Source organism: Bos grunniens, chromosome 23, assembly GCF_055505025.1.
Source record: "Bos grunniens cultivar Pamir isolate PY7600 chromosome 23, Bosgru_T2T1.0, whole genome shotgun sequence".
NCBI lineage: Eukaryota > Metazoa > Chordata > Mammalia > Artiodactyla > Bovidae > Bos > Bos grunniens.
The window spans coordinates 10137541-10156166 of NC_141187.1; the positions used below are offsets into that span (position 1 = coordinate 10137541).

At 39.9% G+C, this 18626-nt stretch overlaps 1 protein-coding gene across 4 annotated transcripts in view; it reads left to right on the top strand.

Annotated features, from left to right (window-relative positions):
- BLTP3A (bridge-like lipid transfer protein family member 3A) overlaps positions 1 to 18626 on the top strand; it is a 72942-nt gene that overhangs the window by 9867 nt on the left and 44449 nt on the right. The window contains exons 2-4 of one of the 4 annotated variants that reach the window (XM_086371242.1): positions 11274 to 11436; positions 11537 to 11575; positions 12301 to 12392. In XM_086371242.1, coding sequence (XP_086227368.1) covers positions 11274 to 11436; positions 11537 to 11575; positions 12301 to 12392 — 294 coding nt within the window. Of the gene's footprint in view, positions 1 to 11273; positions 11437 to 11509; positions 11576 to 12300; positions 12393 to 18626 lie in introns of those variants that run through there. The other 3 variants (XM_086371243.1, XM_086371244.1, XM_086371245.1) reach the window with 3 other exon arrangements.

Below are 18626 nucleotides of genomic sequence, written 5' to 3' on the forward strand. Positions count from 1 at the left end.
ACCTCAGCTTCACAGCTTACATTTATTTTTGTGTTTACAGATGACACTCTTAAACCTGGTTTAACATGTTTGGATAATCAGACACATAACTGATTTGCAATGTGTGAAAGAATATGGATAGATTGTTGGATATACCCCTTAGTTCATGTCACTTATTTGGCAATTGTCATTTATTTGCTTCTTGTTAATATCAGTAGACATTAATTGAACATTCTTATCCTGGGTTTTGAGTTAGACAGAGATCTAAATGATACAGTTCCAGCTCTTGAGGAGCTCATAGTCCTCCCTAGAGACCTTTGTTTGTATTTTAAGCTCTTCATTGTGTCTTCCACAGTTACTTTATTTGGTTTGAACCTACTAACCCATAGTTGAATGTACTGCTTATCTTAGGTGTGGTGATGTGTTGTGCGTGTGCGTGCGTGCACTCAGTTGTGTCCGACTCTTTGTGACTCCTGGATTGTAGCCCAACAGGCTCCTCCATCCATGGGATTTTCCAAGCAAGAATACTACAGTGAGCTTCCATTTCCTACTCCAGGGGATCTTCCCGACCCAGGGATCGAACCCACGTCTCTTGCATCTCCTGCATTGGCAGGCGGATTCTTTACCACTCGCGCCGCCTGGGAAGCTATCTTAGGGTGTTTATTAAATGATCTCTGTAGGGGAAACTACTCAAAGGTTTTGACAGGGCTTTTCTTCCACCATCAGATGTGAAAGAAATCACTTTGAACAGTCTATGCCTGTTAAAATAAGCATATATTTTGGTCAAAATTAGGGCCAGTTGTGCTTAAAAAGTAAGGACACCCTCAGTGTATGGTGTGGTTTTCCTTTTTCCTTAGTTTCTCCTTGGGCAGTTTTAAAAACTTAGATAATCTGCCTGCTATACTTCTCTAAATAGCTGTTTAAGGCTTTACCACAAAGAAATAACTGTTCTCATTCAATAGTGAATAATCAACAATGCCCGTTAGTGGAATAGGCCTTCCTTTTCTGATCGTTAGCAAGTACACTTTCACTTTGGTTAAACCAAGAGCCTGTGTAGGTTTTGAAATTAGAAATACAATATTCATTAATTCCTACTCTTGATTTAAGTTTGAAAATTGTCATGACATGGAAGTAAAGGAAATTAAGGGGAGTATGTTAGGATGACAAAGGTTTCTAACAAAGTGAGACACGCCAAGACTTAAGTCACGAGGTGTATTATCTTCAAGACCAGTGTAGGGGAAAGAACCTGGGACCCAGTCTCTATGGGGACTAAGTGGTTGAAGAACTAATTGAGAGGGCAGAGGGCACTATCTCTGAGTTACAGTTGGTGAAGATCCCCCCATCTCAGTCCTAATTCTAGAATGATCAGTTAGAGTATGTTGGGACTTCCATGATGGTCCAGTGGTTAAGACTGCATGCTTTCAATGCAGGGGGTGTGAGTTTGATCCCTCATCAGGGAACTGTGATCCTGCATGCACATAACATGGCCTAAAAAAAAGCATTTTTTAAAAAAAGGTATGTAGAAAAGATGATGAATAAGAAATTGCAGCTGTATTCTAGGTGGTGGTCAATCTGTTAACAGGCAGTTAGATGAGGAATCGACAGGTAGCATGTCTTACTTTGCTAGTGGGCCCGTTTGCTGTTGTGTTAGTCACTCAGTCGTATCTGACTCTTGCGACCCCGTGGACTGAAGCCCACTAGACACGTCTCTCCATGGGATTCTCCAGGCAAGAATACTGAAGGGGGTTACCACTCCCTTCTGCAGGGGATCTTCCCAACCCAGAAGCCGAACCCAGGTTTTCTGCATTGCCGGCGGATTCTTTACCGGCTGAGACTCTAGGGAAGCCCCAGTAGGCCAATTTACAAATATTCAATTCTAGAAGAAAAGTGGATCAAACCAGATCCAGTTATTAGTGTTTCAGCTAAACAAGACTAGCAAGGCTTCAGGCTTAGAGTAGGGAATTAGAATGTTCATCAGGACTGTTGTTAGGAATTAAGGAAGGAGAGCCTCTCCAGAATGTCCAGAATTCTGGGATGGGAATTAGGGTACATAGGAGTGCTTCAAATGACCAAGCTACCCTTGGTATGGGGAGATTTGGACTATTGGTTATAACTGTTGAGAGTATGAATCAGTATCATGTCTGTGATAGGAAATTTGGCAATATCTGTCAAAATGTAGACTCTGCAGTTTCACGTCTATGAATTCATCCTACAGAAGGAATCAAACAAGTGAAAAAGGCTATTTAATGAAATGAATATAAATCAGTAGGAATTTTATTAAATAAATTATAGTGTATCTATACAGAGGCATCGTTTATAGATTAACTCTAATTATTAAAAAATTTTTTAAAAATCTGACATTATAAAATGCCCAAGGCATTCACTGAAGAAAGAAGCAATTTTAGTAGAATATATATATATATAGTAATTGTCTATCTGCATATATAACTACTATCTATTGTTTAGTCTCTAAGAAAGCCCAGCTGCCATTCTATAGTGGAAACTGTTATTTTTTCTTATAGTTTTTTTATATTGCTTTACAATTTTATGACAAGCATTTCACCAGCAGACCAAGAAGATAACTTATCTATTACTCTTTGCTGCCCTGCTCTGAGAGGGTGTGTTTGTGCACATCCAGTCATATGTGTTTTTGGTGACTCACATCATGGTTGCCTCTTGGGGAGAACATAATGAGAGCTAGCAGAAGAGCTACTTCTAACAATATAGGAGTATCTTATATCGACCAAAGCCTCCCTCTTGTAACAATTATGAACTCAAGGTAGTATATAAAAAGCAACTACTCGAAGACCTTGGAGACTGACAAAATGAGGCAGAAACTGACAGGAAACTTGAAAGATATGGATTGTACTAGGTAAGATTCTCATTTCTATAGCTTTTTTGCCTGAGGACACTCTGGTGGGTGATGGTTAGCACCCACTCAAGCAAAAGTCTGCAGTCATACAGTCTTACTTGGGGAGTCAGAGGATGAAATTCAGGGCTATAAGAGAGACTGGAAAATGAAAGGATACATCTTAGAAAGAAGTGAACAAGGAAGGAGAAGCCCTAAAATCTGCTTTAATCCTTGACATGCATGGGGGAAGAGACTCCATGGAGCTTGGAAAAGGCGATGGTTGAAAGCTGAAAAAATTGAGCTGAAATTCAGCTTCATCCACTACAGAAAGGACAGAGTTTGGAGTATGAATCTAGCCCAAATTGATTGACCAACAAAACAAAATTCTTCGGAGGGAAATTGGCAGAATCCAGAATCTCCATAATGTCTAGTATACAATAATAACTGAATGGCTCTGTGACTCATTGTCCAGAGAAGGCAGTCAGTAGAAATTACCCCAAGATGACTCAGATGTTGAAATTACCACATAGGACTTTAAAGGAAACTTGGTAGTAATAAATGAACAAATGGAGACTCTCCCCAGAGAAATGGATTATATATATATATACACACAAATATAAAATCTAGGACTTAAAAGTACAATATCTGAAATAAAAAGCTTATTCTCAGCAGCAGGTTGGAGGTGGCTAAAGAAATGGTCAGTGAACTTGAAAACAGAGGAATAGAAATTATCTACTCTGAAGAACAGAAAAGATTGAAAAACAAAAACAGAGCGTCGGTGACTATGGAACAATATTAAAATATATGTACTTGGAGTCCAGGGGCTCCCCAGTTGTTCTGATACGTGAATCAGAGAAAAGCAATCCCAGTTATTTCATGAATAGATTTCTAGTGTGCAGAATATGTGAACTTAATAAAATGCTTTCTGTTTTATAACACTAAGAGTGATTTATTATGCTGCAGTAGATAACTAAAACAAGACAAGTTTTCTTTGAAGAAATAATGACTGACAACTAAATAAAAGAACAAGTAACCAAGTTAAAAATGGGCAAAGTGTCTGAATAGATATTTCTTTAAGATACGCAAATGGCCACAAACACACGAAAAGATATTCAACATCATGAGACCATCAAGGAAATGGAAATCAGAACTGCAATGGCTTCTAGGATGGCTATAATAAAAAAAAGATAATAACAAGTGATGATGAGGATATGGGGAAGTTAGAACTCTCAAATACTGCTGATAGGATTGCAAAATTGTGAAGCCACTTTGAAAAACAATGTAGCAGTTACTTAAAAAGTAAAGCAGTTACCATTTGAACCAGCATTTCTCCTAAGTGTATATATAAAAGAAATAAAGTTGTTAAGTCCACACAAAAACTTGTACTTGCATTTTCATAGTAGCATTATTCATAGTACTCCATAAGTGGAAATAACCCACATGTCTGTCAACTGATAATGGAGAAACAAAATGTGATATATTCAAAAATGGAATATTCTTGGCTATATTAAAAAATAAAGGACAAAGTGCTGATTCATGTTACAACATGGATGAACTTTGATAACAATACACTAAGTGAAAGAAGCTAGTCACAAGAGACCACATATTTTACGATTCCATTAATATTAAGTGTCCAGAATAAGCAAATTTATAGAGACAGAAAGTAGAATGACAGTTGTCTAGCTTTGGGAGGCAAGGGGAGATTAGGAATGATAGCTGCAGTCTATGTTTTTGTTTTCATTTTTCTTTGGGGGGTAGTGAAAATGTTCTAAAATTGATTAAGCTTATGGTTTTGCATCTATGTGAATATACTTAAAAACAGTACATTTTAAATAGATACTGCAGGTTTTTGTTTTTTTTTTCCACTTGCAAATTATAGGCTTGGACTAAGAGAGTATTTAAGATGCCTTTCTAGTTCTGAAATTCTGTGACTCTCCAAATCTAAGAATTGTCACTTCCCAACATTGTGGTCCATTTTCATAAAGATGTCTGGGAGCCTTTGTCTGCTGTCTCTTCAGCAAATTGCAGTGCTCTGGGAGAAATGAAACTTGATCCAAGTCTGTTTTTCCATCTTGATTTCATCTTAGCCTCTATGCTTTGTAACAGTAACAGATGGCCAGAAAATGTTTTCCCACATTCTTGAAGTACAATAAATAGCAGGCTTCCATTAGCCTTTTCAGCCACCCTTGGACTCAGTGATATCATTGTGGATAAGGAGCACAATACTGAATGAAATTTGTGCCAGGGATTGTTGGATACTTTGAGATTAGATCTCAGGTCAGTGGTTTCCTTGGTTGAGCAGACCTCCACAAACCTCCCTGACAATGACTGGACCCATGGATCATCTTTTTACCTATTCTTTGTTATTATGATAAAATACAGGCAAAATCAGTTGAGAAATTCTTACTGCATTTTTAAGAAGCAGTTAGGTAATATCTGTTTTTTTGTTGTTTCCTTAAAGTTAATTGATAAAAAACAAAACAAATGTGTGTCATTATCACTATTACGGGAGAACAGCCCATGCTGGTCCAGCAAACCTGCCTGCACTGTCAGCAGTCCTTAGAGCATAATTAAAGAACTCGTGGTCGTTTTGTTTGTTCAGTTTTTGATGATTACTGACTGACTTGCATATTTGATCACAGAGCTGATAGCACAGGAACCTCTGTGGTCCCTTGTCTGTGTCTTGGTAGAGACAGGGCGTTACTGCTAGAATGCTGGTGACTTAGCTCTGGGCATACCTAAGGAAGAATTTATTAATCTGACTGAGTTGGTGAAGTGCAGAAACGTCTTTGATGGAGGTACACTGTAACTTTATCCCCTTCTCCCCCCACAAAAAATTTTTTTTTCTTCTTATACAGGTTAAGCAGCTAAACAGCCGTGGTAGTTTGTAAAAAGGGAAAGGATGTCCTCTTACCATTTCTGAGATACCTTATAAATTTATTTTGTGCCAGATGTGTTTTGAAGGAATATATTACTAAGCCAAGATGTTAGTAGAAGAAAGTCCAGTGAGCAGAGCTGGGTTCATGCTCTGCCTCTTCCTGCCCTGTTTACCTTGGGCAAATGACTTTATATCTGAACCTCATGTTCTTTTTCTTTAAAATGGGGATAATGATGCATATTTCATATGGGGTATTGGGAAGACTAATTGAGATAATGTTCCTTTTCAGAGTGCTTGGTACAAAGTAAACTGTACTTAAGAAAATGTTTTAAGGCTTGAAAAAAAATGAAAAATGACATTTATTTTTTATAGAGCTGTAGATAAGGTTGAACTTCCCAGGTGCTTTGGTGGTAAAGAATCTGCTTACCAGTGCAGAAACACTAGAGACATGGGTTCTATCCCTGGGTCGGGAAGAGCCTCGACAGTAGGAAATGGCAACCCAGTCCAGTATTCTTGCCTGGGAAATTCCGTGGACACAGGAGCCTGGCAGGCTACAGTCAGGGAGTTACAAAGAGTCAAACATGACTGAGCAGCTGAGCACACAAATAAGATTAGGTTTTGCATAGATACATGGTACCTGTTTAGTATAGGCACCCTGAGAATGTCAGTGCTAACAAGCAGTGTAACTTATTCTTGTCTGTGTTTGTTTCATTTTATTTGAAGTATGTTCCTCTTTTCAGAGAGAAACATACTTGAAAAAGTTTCTGTCACTTTTCTTGAAAATAGCTTTTTATCAGATGCAAAATTAGCTTATCGTAGTGATTCTCAGCCTTTCCTCCCTGCTCCTGTGTATTAAAGGGATCCTTACCCTGTCTCGCTCCTGCCATGATTCTTAGCTGAGGTGGGGAGGTGGGGGTCTTATCAGAGTCTGTGCAGACGAGAGAGGAGACATACAGCCCTCAAAATTAATTTTATATCTTCAAAAATTATCTTGAGGATTAATTCTTCTGAAGGGTGCCCGCCCCCATTTAAGCTGAGGTGGCTTCCCTGAATACTTGGAGTAGAGGAAGGGTGCTGGAAGGAAATGACTGTAATACCTTATTTAACACAAAAGGGGCTTGAAAAAGAAAGCCACCTGGTACTTCGGGGTTCTAGGTAAATAACGTTGAGTTCTGTTTTCTGCTTTTCCTCCCGTCTTTCTGGGTTGTGGGTTTGTGCTGTGTCTTTACTTTTAGTTGTTTTACGTCGTGAAAGTACTTTGAGTTGTTCTCTTTTTCTCTTTCACAGCCAGTCCTGTTTCCTCGTAGGTGGCCATGCTTTATAGGAAAAGAGGAATTCTCTTTCCCTCTGTGGCAAGTTAGTGTTCAGAGAACAGGAGTCATTATAGAAAACTTATTTTTTTAGTTCAGAGAATAATATAGATTCATACTCAGTAACTGTTGATTAATTTTTTTTTTTTTTTACGAATTAAAATCAGTAAAAGTATGTGTAAAGGTCTAGGATTTTATTTCACCCTGTTTAGATGCTAATAGCCCACTGCAGTTCGTGGTTGCTGGCAGAGCACAAGACTCCTGGGTCAGAGAGAAAGGACTTTATTAGTCATGGCCCTGCAAGCAGTGTAAAGATAGGTTTGCGCTGGTTCCCCTTGTGCCCCGCAGGTCCCACGGGAGGGGTATGAGCGGGCCCAGACGGAGGCCTGTGCATGTGCTATGGCAGTGGGACCCTGAGTTTGGGGAATCCATTGCTTTCGTAGTACATAGTAAGCAAGCCCGTTCTTCGTACTGGAGAGGAACACTGCATCATCCCTCAAAGCTGCTCTTTCTAACACAGCCCTGAGAAGTGGCTTGGGTAAGGAGTGGTCAGGGTCATGTGTTTTGTGTTTTTCTTACCCAGCAAGACGTAGGAATGTGAGAGACCCATGGAGGAGTAGCTCTCCCAACAGTACGTATGTACAGTATATCACTGATAGAAATCTTAGGTAGATTTATTGTCAAATATTTGCCATACAGAAAGGTATAGAGAGTAATATAATGAAGCGCCATGCAGTTACCTCCCAACTGGAGAAATAAGCGTTGACCATACAGGTGGCACTTCCTGTGGACCCCTCCCCATGTCCCACAGGCAAGCACTTTCCAGAATTTGCTGTTGTCATGCCAGTGCATTTCTCTATGTCTCTTAATATCATACAGTACTGTGTGTTTTTAAACTTCTAATTTTTTTTACTATCATTTAAAAAACTGTTACGGAGCCCTTTTACATAGTACCATGTTAGTCACCGTAGAAGAAAAGTGTAGAGATAAAACTCTTGCCAGTCATGATTTTAGGGTTCAAGGGAAACCAGAAACACTGAAACACAGCTTAGTAAAACGGAAAGAATATGTGTGGGAAAAAAGTTGGTAAATAACATATAACTCAATAAATTCAACTATTAGCATCTGATATGTGCAAGGGCTAAGTATAGTTACAGATGGAGGGAGAAGTGAAATTCATTATTGGTGAGAAAAGAGTGACTGTGAGAGGCAACAGCAGTGAGAACTTACACCGGTGAGATTCATCAGGCAGGTTGTCGTACAGGAGCCGGGGTTGTGCTGTGAGGAACCGGCCTGAAGCCGATCCAGCCAACAGATGAGAGAAGGGAGCTAGGAGTAGTCAGTCAGCGGGGCAGTTGGCTACAAGGTAGCCGGCATTCTGTCAGGTGACCATGTTATCAGGAGGGGCGGCTAACACTCCGCCCCTGGCCTCACTGGGCTTAACACGGAATTGCACAGCAGTGGTTACATACGGGAAAATTAGAGAATGCCCAAGACCCTCTCTGATGGTGACCTAAATGCGTGTTACAGATTCTAGGGACGTAGAAGGTAGGACTTTAACATGAGGTTTAAACATTGAAGTAGTTAAGGAAAGAAGGTCTCAGTGAGAAGTCAGGGTTGAGTCTTTGAATTTAACATGAAGTTTAACATTGAAGCAGTTAAGGAAAGAAGGTCTCAGTGAGAAGTCAGAGTTGAGTCTTCAATGACAAATCATGATGAAGGTGCTCCAGGAAGAGGGGTGAGTGGCAAGAGCATAGGCGCAAGGGCTGGAGACAGCGTGTGTGGGGAAATTAACAGGATGGCACTGGTCAGGCTCTTGGCCTAGGCTCTCACCCTCTCTCACCCCACGCTCTCACCCCAGGCTCTCACCCCCCTCACCCCTCTCACCCCAGGCTCTCACCCCCCTCACCCCTCTCACCCCAGGCTCTCACCCCCCTCACTCCTCTCACCCCAGGCTCTCACCCCCCTCACCCCTCTCACCCCAGGCTCTCACCCCCCTCACCCCTCTCACCCCAGGCTCTCACCCCCCTCACCCCTCTCACCCCAGGCTCTCACCCCCCTCACCCCTCTCACCCCAGGCTCTCACCCCCCTCACTCCTCTCACCCCAGGCTCTCACCCCCCTCACCCCTCTCACCCCAGGCTCTCGCCCCCTCACCGCACGCTCTCACCCCTCTCACCCCATGTGCTGTCAACAGTGACTCCGCAGGGCTGTGTAACAGCTGAGGTCACTTACGGTGCTGCGCATGCATGTCTCGAGGTGCTCGCTTGGTCACGGGCTACTTGATGCAGTAGCCTGTATGAGCCTCACCGTGAAAGCCCTGACTGCCGCTGCATTGGTTCTACATTGGAGTGGCATCATAGTTACGTTATATGAAGTTATGGCTACGTTACGGTTATGTTATGGCTGCTGCTGCGTCAGCCAGGAGAGAGGCTGCATTATGGCTGCCATGCCAGTCAGGAGAGGATAAACGTGTCTGCAGTTCCTACAGCTCCTTGAGTCTTCTTCCAGCCTCTTAGCTTGTGCCTTGCCTGCCCTGGGTTCAGCGAACAGTGTGAACAGCAAGACAGTTGGCATCCGGAATAGGATTGGCAATACAGTTGGTGTCGTTGGCAGGATGTTGAAGGGATTCAATGTGTGACAGTGAGAGGACAGGCCTGTGTGAATTGTTTATGTCCAGCCCCTTGACGTGTAGTTTCCCATGGCCTGGATTCTGCTGATTGCACACTTAGGGTACAGTTCAGCAGTTTTCCTTTGTATTTCCTGCAAATGAGCAACAGGACCCAGTGGTGCGATGACATTCAGGTTCAGTCCCTTCGGCAAGGCCCTAAGTGGTAGTGTTCTTTTTCCACATCAGTAAAGGTATATGGGGTAAGGATTGGGGTTTTGCTTTACCCTACTTAACAAGCCAGTAATTAATCTGTTACTGTTTTATATCCTAACCTCATAGAATTCCCTCTTCTGTTGTTTCAAATAGAGTTTAAAAATATAATGGCTTGCTTTCTGATACCTCCTGGTCTGTTACCCCCCCTAACTCACCGCCCCCCTGCCCAACTTTTATTTGGACTATCTGTTTTTTTCATTTCTGTCTTGCTCAGTTTGGATTCCTCTCCCAAAAGTTTTTCTCAGTGTGGGGACCCATCTTAGAAAGGAGCCTTGGTGAATTCCATGAGTTTATAGGGTTAGATTGCTTCGTCTCATTTGGACCTTTGGCCCAAAACCCCTTCAGCTTCCACTGCTTTTCTCAAATTGGCCCACGTTGCTCTTCACGGAGTACTTGGTCATCTTGGGGTGCTTCTGTTCTCTGATTTCTCTGATGTCCTGTTGTTTTCCTCTTTGATGATCTGCACAACTGCTTATAGCACTCATGTCTTGTGGCTGTTAATGTTTTTTCCCCTCCTGCTTGTATATGGGGTTTATGAGGATGCTTTATCTTATAGTTTTGTTTTTAATGTTATTCAAGGGCTTCCTTGGTGGCTCAGTTGGTAAAGAATGCTTGCAATCCTGGAGGCCCAGGTTTGATCCCTGGGTTAGGAAGATCCCCTGGAGAAGGAAATGGCAACCCACTCCAGTATTCTAGCCTGGGAAGTTCTATGGACAGAGGAGCCTGGCAGGCGGCAGTCCATGGGGTTGCAAGAAGAGTCAGATACAACTTACCAACTAAACCATGAGCTGTTAAGTTGCTATCTGGATGTTCTGGTTTTATATGGGAATTATGCTGCTGCTGCTGCTAAGTCGCTTCAGTCGTGTCCGACTCTGCGACCCCATAGACGGCAGCCCACCAGGCTCCCCTGTCCCTGGGATTCTCCAGGCAAGAACGCTGGAGTGGGTTGCCATTTCCTTCTCCAATGCATGAAAGTGAAAAGTCAAAGTGAAGTCGCTCAGTCATGTCCAACTCTTAGCAACCCCATGAACTGCAGCCTACCAGGCTCCTCCGTCCATGGGATTTTCCAGGCAAGAGTACTGGAGTGGGGTGCAATTGCCTTCTCCAATGGGAATTATATCAAAGTCTATATTGCTGATGCTATAACAGTTTCTCCAGAATTGTTATCGTAGGTTCTTGAGTAGAAAGACGATGCGATTGTGACAGAATATGTCTCACCTAACACCTTACGCTGTCTGGAGTTAGTGTGGTTGTTAGTCCACATTTGTTCTTTAACTTTCTCATTTCTCCATATCGAGACGTGTTATTTGGTTATATTGCTCATTTGCAGGTTTCCATGGAAATAATAGCTGCTTACCATCACTCTTTTCAGGTTCACTAAAAATCTTTCCCCGGACAAAATCAATTTGAGCACCCTGAAAGGGGAGGGTCAGCTGACCAACCTGGAGCTGGATGAAGAGGTTCTACAGAATGTGCTGGAGCTCCCCACCTGGCTAGCCATCACTCGGGTCTACTGCAACAGGGCCTCGATCCGGGTGAGAATGTGGTCAGAGGGCTGCTGCTCTCTTTGGCCAGCAGGCCTGCCCCCGTGAGGGCTGCCTCCCATAGCCCTGAGTCTTTGCTTTCCTCTTTCAGATCCAGTGGACAAAGCTGAAGACACACCCAATTTGCTTGGTAATGGCCTTTCTTGATTGCAAGTAATCAAATGGGGGAGGTAGGGGGTAAGGTTTTAAAGGAGCTGAGAGAAGATGGGGAGGAGTTTGATAGGCTGTCCTTTCTGGGAGTGTGGGTGCTTCCATCTGGCTTGTGAGCTCCTCCGTGAGATGGGGTGACTGTTGTCTGGGTTTTTTCTAGAACTGCTGTGCAGTAGAGCAAGTAGCTCTGAGACACAAGTCCTGAGTTGGTTTTGCTTTGAATTTTGTTTTTTTATAACAAGTTTTGCTGTCCAGCTTCTATCTTTACATTTCCTTTGGATTCCTGTTGGAGGAATTATTAGAAATTTATTCACATTGACTGTTGGGTGATTCTCAGCTAAAAGCCCTTCAGGAACTGATATCTATCTATCTATCTATCTATCTATATCTATATCTATATATATCTCAAGGACTGGAATCCCCAGGAATAGTAATATCTCTGTAACTTGGACTTATGTTTTCATTTTCTGCTGTGAGCTAATCCCATGCTTGTCATGGAGTTCTGCTGTTAATAGAAATGGAAGGGGGAAGATGAGGCCTCTCTTTGTATTTTAGTTTGTTTGTTCATTCGTTTGACTAACATTTATTGTTGGTCCACCGTGGACACGGCACTCAACTGGGTGCTGAAGCCCAGAGATGGATAAGACAGTCTGTGCTGTGTGCGGCTTTGTGCAGATGCTTAGGTCTCCATGGCTTTTATTTCAGTGTCTGGATAAGGTAGAGGTGGAGATGAAGACCTGTGAGGAGCCTCGGCCGCCCAATGGACAGTCTCCTATTGCCCTCGCTTCAGGACAGAGGTTAGTTGCTTTGGGTCCTATTATTTCCAATGTATCAATGGGTCCAGATCACCTTTTAATTAAAAATTAGAAACTTTTCATGATGGAAATTTTCAGACATACACTAAATAGTGTAATGAGAGAATAGTGTAATGAGCCCCCATCCACCCAAGATCTAACTTTCACAATTATCAACAATTCACTGTTCTTTTTCTACCTTTCTTCTGCCACTTTGTGAGTGTGTGTGTGTATGCACACGCTGTAATACTTGAAAGCAAATCGCAGATACCATATGATTCCATCTGTAAATACTTCTGTATTATGTGTCATTAATGAAGATTGAGAAGAAAGGAAAAGACTCCACAGTACTATTATCACAATTAATGGAATTCATAGGGATTCCTTAATATCATCTAACACTTATTTCATAGTTAATTTTCCCGAGTTGTCTCTAAAATATTTTTTTTGACAGTTCAGTTTGGCTGCAAAGAGCTCCACACTTTATATTTGGGGATATTGCCTTTTAAAACTCTTTAAGGGTTTCCCTGGTGGTCTGGTGGTTAAGAATCTACCTGCCAATGCAGTGGACACAGGTTTGATCCCTGGTCCAGGAAGATTCCACACGACACGGGGCAGCTTAGCCTGTGCACCATCACTACTGAAGCCCATGAGCCTAGAGCCCTTGCTGTGCAGTAATAGAAGCCACAGCATGAGAAGCCTGTGCACTGCAACTGGAGAGTGCTCCTGCTCACTGCAGCTAGAGCAAGTCCACACACAGCAGCAGAGGCCCAGCATAGCCAAAAAAACCCCCAATAAATAGCGTTTTGTTTTTTTTTTTTAAAGAAAAACTTTAAAAAATAAGGCTCTCTAATTTTAAACAATCCCCAATCCCACACTCTTTTATAGGTAATTTATTCTTTGTAGAAACTGGATTATTTCTTCTAAAGAATTTCCCATATTTTGTATTTTGGCTGATTGGATCCTCGAGGTATTATTTAAGATGTTTCATTTAATTTGGTAGTTAAAGACTTGATTTGATTCATTTGTTCGTTTTCTTGGTAAGAATACTTCATGAATAGTAATAATAGGAGGCGCATAAGATTCCTTTGGTTGAGATTACCCAGTGGATTCAGATGATGTTGGCCTGACTTGTTAGTTGTGATAAGTTCCTCATCTACCTCTCACCTCGTGGTTTAGGAACCGTTGATGATAGTTGTCTGTAGATCTATTATTTCAGTGTAAGATGGAAAATAGAGATTTTATAGCTCTTTTTTCCTGTTGCATTTATTAGTTGTGATTTTCTATAGAGAAAACTTTACAGAGAACTTTCTTTCACTAACTATTAATATTTGATTACTTTGAAAAACAGTGTGTACAGGAATGTCAGGATATACTGAATTCTTTACCTTTATTTAGCAAATTTAAGATTTATAAATTGACACCCTAATAATCTCTGAAGAGATTTCTTTTGGGTGGGGAAAAGTGAAGGCAGTTTATCGTTTCAAATCCATGTACTTTTTACATCATTATTAAGGTGTAATTGAGGGAGAATAGACTGTACATATATAAAATCTACAGTTTGGTAAGTTTGGGTATATGTGTATGTCCATGCAACCATCAGCACAGTCAAGATAATAACCTATCCATTCCCTCAAACCTATTGTTGATCTCCCTGCCCTTTCCCCTTCCATCCCCAGGAAGTGATGTTCTGTCAGTATAGATCGGTTTGCATTTTCTATGTTTTCTAAGTGAAATCGTGAAGTATGTACTAGTTTTTAGTGGCTTCTTTTGTTCAGCATAATTATTTTGAGATTCATCCATGCTGTTGAGTTTGTCGATAGTTCATTCCTTTTATTTATTCTATTTAGTTTATTTATTTAGTATTTATAGCCGTGCTGGGTCTTTATTGCTGTGCTCTGTGGCATGTGGGATCTTCCCAGATCAGGGATCAAACCCTTGTCTCCTTCACTGATAGGCAGATTCCTTACCACTGAGCCACCAGGGAAGCCCAGTTCATTCTTTTGATTATTGAGTAACATTCCATGTGTAAGTAGATCACAACTTGTTATCTACTCACTTGTTAATGTTCATTTTATTTCCAGTTTTTGGCTATTGCAAGTAATGCTGCTATAAAAATTCATATACAAGTTACTGTGAGGTCATGTGCTTTTATCTCTCTTGGCTAGGAACGGAATAGTTGGATGGAATGGTAGGTGAGGATTTAACTTTTTAACAAACCATTGAACATTTCCTGGTTGATTTACTATTTTACATTCATTGTTCATTTTTCATGTGCTTTTACGTTCTTTACGTCCAATGTTGATGTGTTCTTATAAGATGTATTTGTTGTGTAGTGTCAAGTACACGACACCATTGCAGTCATTATTCTTTCTGACGTTCAGTTGTCCCCATCTTTGGCCAGTGAGAGCCTTTCAATATCACCTGTGTCCTTTAGACAAGATCCCAGTAATCTTTCTGTTTTTGTACAGAACAAATCAGGCTTCTCTTACTCTCTTCTTTTTTATCCTTACCTCATACCTGGAATCAGACATTCCTCCAAGGAACCTGATTCTTTTTAGTGAGAAATGTTATGAATATTTAGTTAGAGACAATAGTCTGGGAAGAATTGTATTCATTGGGTCGTCACTGCTTTAAAGCCTTTTCAGTTCTAGGGAAAAAGTATTTTTTAAGAAAGATAAAAATAATTCATGATAACATCTTGAATTTCTCAAATTGAAAAAAAGGATTTTGAGTAACTTTTTAGATTTACAATTTGCATTTTTAAAATTAATTTATTTTTAAGTGAAACAAAGATGAATATTTTTAATGACAAAGAAGATAGACATCATAAACCATTAGACACCTAACAACAAAGAAACAAAGCAAAAATCAGAAGAAATATAAGGGAAAGAAAAAATACATAATCATAGTGAGACGTGTTAACATTTTTCTGAGAATATTTTATCAAGTGCATAAAAAATAAGAATAGGAGCATCTTGAATGATGTCATTAATAATTTAAATATAATAGATTTCTATTTCTATTAATTTCTATTATTTTTATATCACATACAAATATATTTAAAATTTTATATCTCATATTTCATTATTAGATGTCCATAGGACATTTAGAAAAGCTGGCAAAAAGATAAACGTTGCTAAATTTCAAAAAGTAGTAGATAGCTCATTACACACGAATGTCAGTCTAGCTATTCATGAGCAGGCTAAAATCTCTCTTTGCTTTCAGTTATCTCTATAACTTTACCATTATAATTAAAAAAATGTAAAACACCATTACAAAAGATATGACAAAACAAAAGAAAATCATCAAAAGTGCATACCAAAGGTGTTCAATAAAGTATATGCACAAATTTTTCTAACAATAAATTAAATTCTTAAAAATTTCTAGCTTACTTAGAAACTATAATGGCTGCCATGTAATAACCTCAGATTTAACAAATACTTAGAATTTTCCACATTACACTAAAAGTGTATATATATATATATATATACACACACACACATACACACACACACACATATAAAAGCCATGAACTTAAAAATAAGTTATGAATGCTAAGGGTGAAATACAAATTTGTTCTTGTCACTCCAATCAGTGTTATTTCATACATTCAATAATCTATAATAAAGCATTCTTGTTATAGTCAAAAAAAAAAAAAAAAGTAGAATTCCTTTTTTGGTGTGTGATTCGGTTACACATATACACGTATGTTATTTTGGAAATTATTTTCCATTATAGATTATCACAAGATACTGACGGTAGTTCCCTGTGCTACCTTTGTTGCTTGTTGCATATCTATTTTTTTAGATGAGAAAAATAACATTCTATTCATACTAAGTCAAACAAGTGGAATCAAAATGTCTTAAATTTTTTAGTTAGGCAAAAATTTACAAGTTTTCTAAAATATATATGTTATACGTATTATATATATAAAGGTATACAAGAACTTTTCTACTATGCTTGATAAAGGCTTGAGAAAGAATATAAAAAAAAATAAAAGAGATGAAGAAACTGGAAAACAAGCTAAATGAAATGGGAGCACTGAGTATGAAGTAGAGAAGTGAAGCAAACTAGGTAAAAGTAAAAGCCCCGCATATAGTCCAGTTGTTTAAACGTGGCTGCTCATTAGAGACATATCTGGAACTCTGGTGAAAAAAAGCAACACCTGGACATTGGTATTTTTCAAAAAATTCCAAGATAATTCTGGTATGCGTATGAATTTTAAAAAGTATTCCAGGATCTTCTATTAAATGATAGTTTTGGTGATATAGAATTCTATTATTTTTCTGTTGACCGATCACGATACAATGGTATTGTGAGTAATCACAGTAGTGAAAGATGTTTATCAATATTCATAATCAATAGCCAGACAAAAAATAAAAGACAATTACAATTGCAAGCCATAATGGCAACATTGTTAACCTAACAATATAAAATAACTACATACAATTTGGGGGGTCAAGCAGAGTGATGTGGTAAGTGAAAATGCATACACCCACCTGTTTTCATCTGCTCAGCTGGTCTATGTCTTTTGATTAGGGCATTTAATCCATTTACATTTAAGGTAATTATCCATATATATGATCCTTTTACCATTTCCTTAATTGTTTTGGGTTTATTTTCTCTTGTTTCCTGCCTAGAGAAGTTCCTTTAGCATTTGTTGTAAAGCTGGTTTGATGGTGCTAAATTCTCTTAACTTTTGCTTGTCTGGAAGGCTTTTGATTTCTCCATCAAATCTAAAGGGGATTCTTGCTTCATAAAGTATTCTTGGTTTAGGTTCTTCCCTTTCATCATTTTTAATGTATCATGCCATTCTCTTGCTTGTAGAGTTTCTGTTCAGAATATAGCCTGATGGGAGTTCCCTTCTTTTTCCCTTGTTGCTTTTAATATTTTTTAGGGCTTCCCTGGTGGCTCAGATGTAAAGAATCCGCCTGCAATGTGGGATACCAGGGTTCTATCCCTGGGTTGGGAAGATTCCCTTGGAGGAGGGTGTGGCAACCCACTCCAGTATTCTTGCCTGGAGAATCCCCTTGGTCAGAGGAGCCTCATGGGGTAGCAAAGAGTTGCACACGACTGAGCGACTAAGCACAGCTCTGTCTTTAATTTTTCTAAGTTTGATTATTATGTGTCTCAGTGTGTTCCTTCTTGGGTTTACCCTGCCTGAGACTGTCTGTGCTTCCTGGACTTGCTTGACTGTTTCCTTTATCATGTTAGGGAAGTTTGCAGCTATTATCTCTTCAAATATTTTCTCAGGTCCTTTCTCTTTTCTCCTTCTGGGACCCCTACAATGCAGATGTTAGTGTGTTTATTGTTGTCGCAGAGGTCTCTTAGGCTGTCTTCATTTCTTTTCATTCTTTTTTCTTTTTTTTTTTTATTTATTTATTTTTTTTCTTTTTTCTATATTCTGTTCTGTAGCAGTGATTTTCACCATTCTATCCCCCAGGTCATTTATCCGTTCTTGAAAGGGAAAGTTAAAATCATCCAGTCTGTGTCTAACTCTTTGCGACCCAATGGACTTTACAGTCAATAGAATTCTCCAGGCCAGAATACTGGAGTGGGTAGCATTTCCCATCTCCAGGGGATCTTCCTAACCTAGGGATTGAACCCAGGTCTCCCGCATTGCAGGCAGATTCTTTACCAGCTGAGCCATAAGGGAAGCCCAAGAATACTGGAGTGGGTAGCCTATCCCTTCTCCAGCAGATCTTCCCGACCGAGGAATCGAACTGGGATCTCCTGCATTGAAGGCGGATTCTTTATCAGCTGAGCTATCAGGGAAGCCCTATCCATTCTTCTGTCCCAGTTATTCTGCTATGGATTCCTTCTAGTATCTTATTCATCTCTGTTTGTTTGTTCTTTAGTTCTGAGTCTTTGGTAAACATTTCTTGCATCTTCTCAATCTTTGCCTCCATTCTTTTTCTGAGATCTTGAGTGATCTTCACTATCATTTTTCTGAATTCTTTTTCTGGAAGGTTGCCTGTCTTCACTTCATTCAGTTGTTTTTCTAGGGTTTTATCTTGTCCCTTCATTTGGGACATAACTTTCTGCTTTTTCATGGTGGTTAAGTTTCTGTAATGTGGTTTTTTGTTTTAGTCTCTGTGGGACTGTGGTTCTTCTTGCTTCTATCTGGCTTCTGATGGAGGAGGCTAAGAGGCTTGTGTAAGCTTCCTCGGGGGAGGGATTGGTGGTGGAGAAACTGGGTCTTGCTATGGTGTGCAGGGCCTTGCTCAGTAAAGC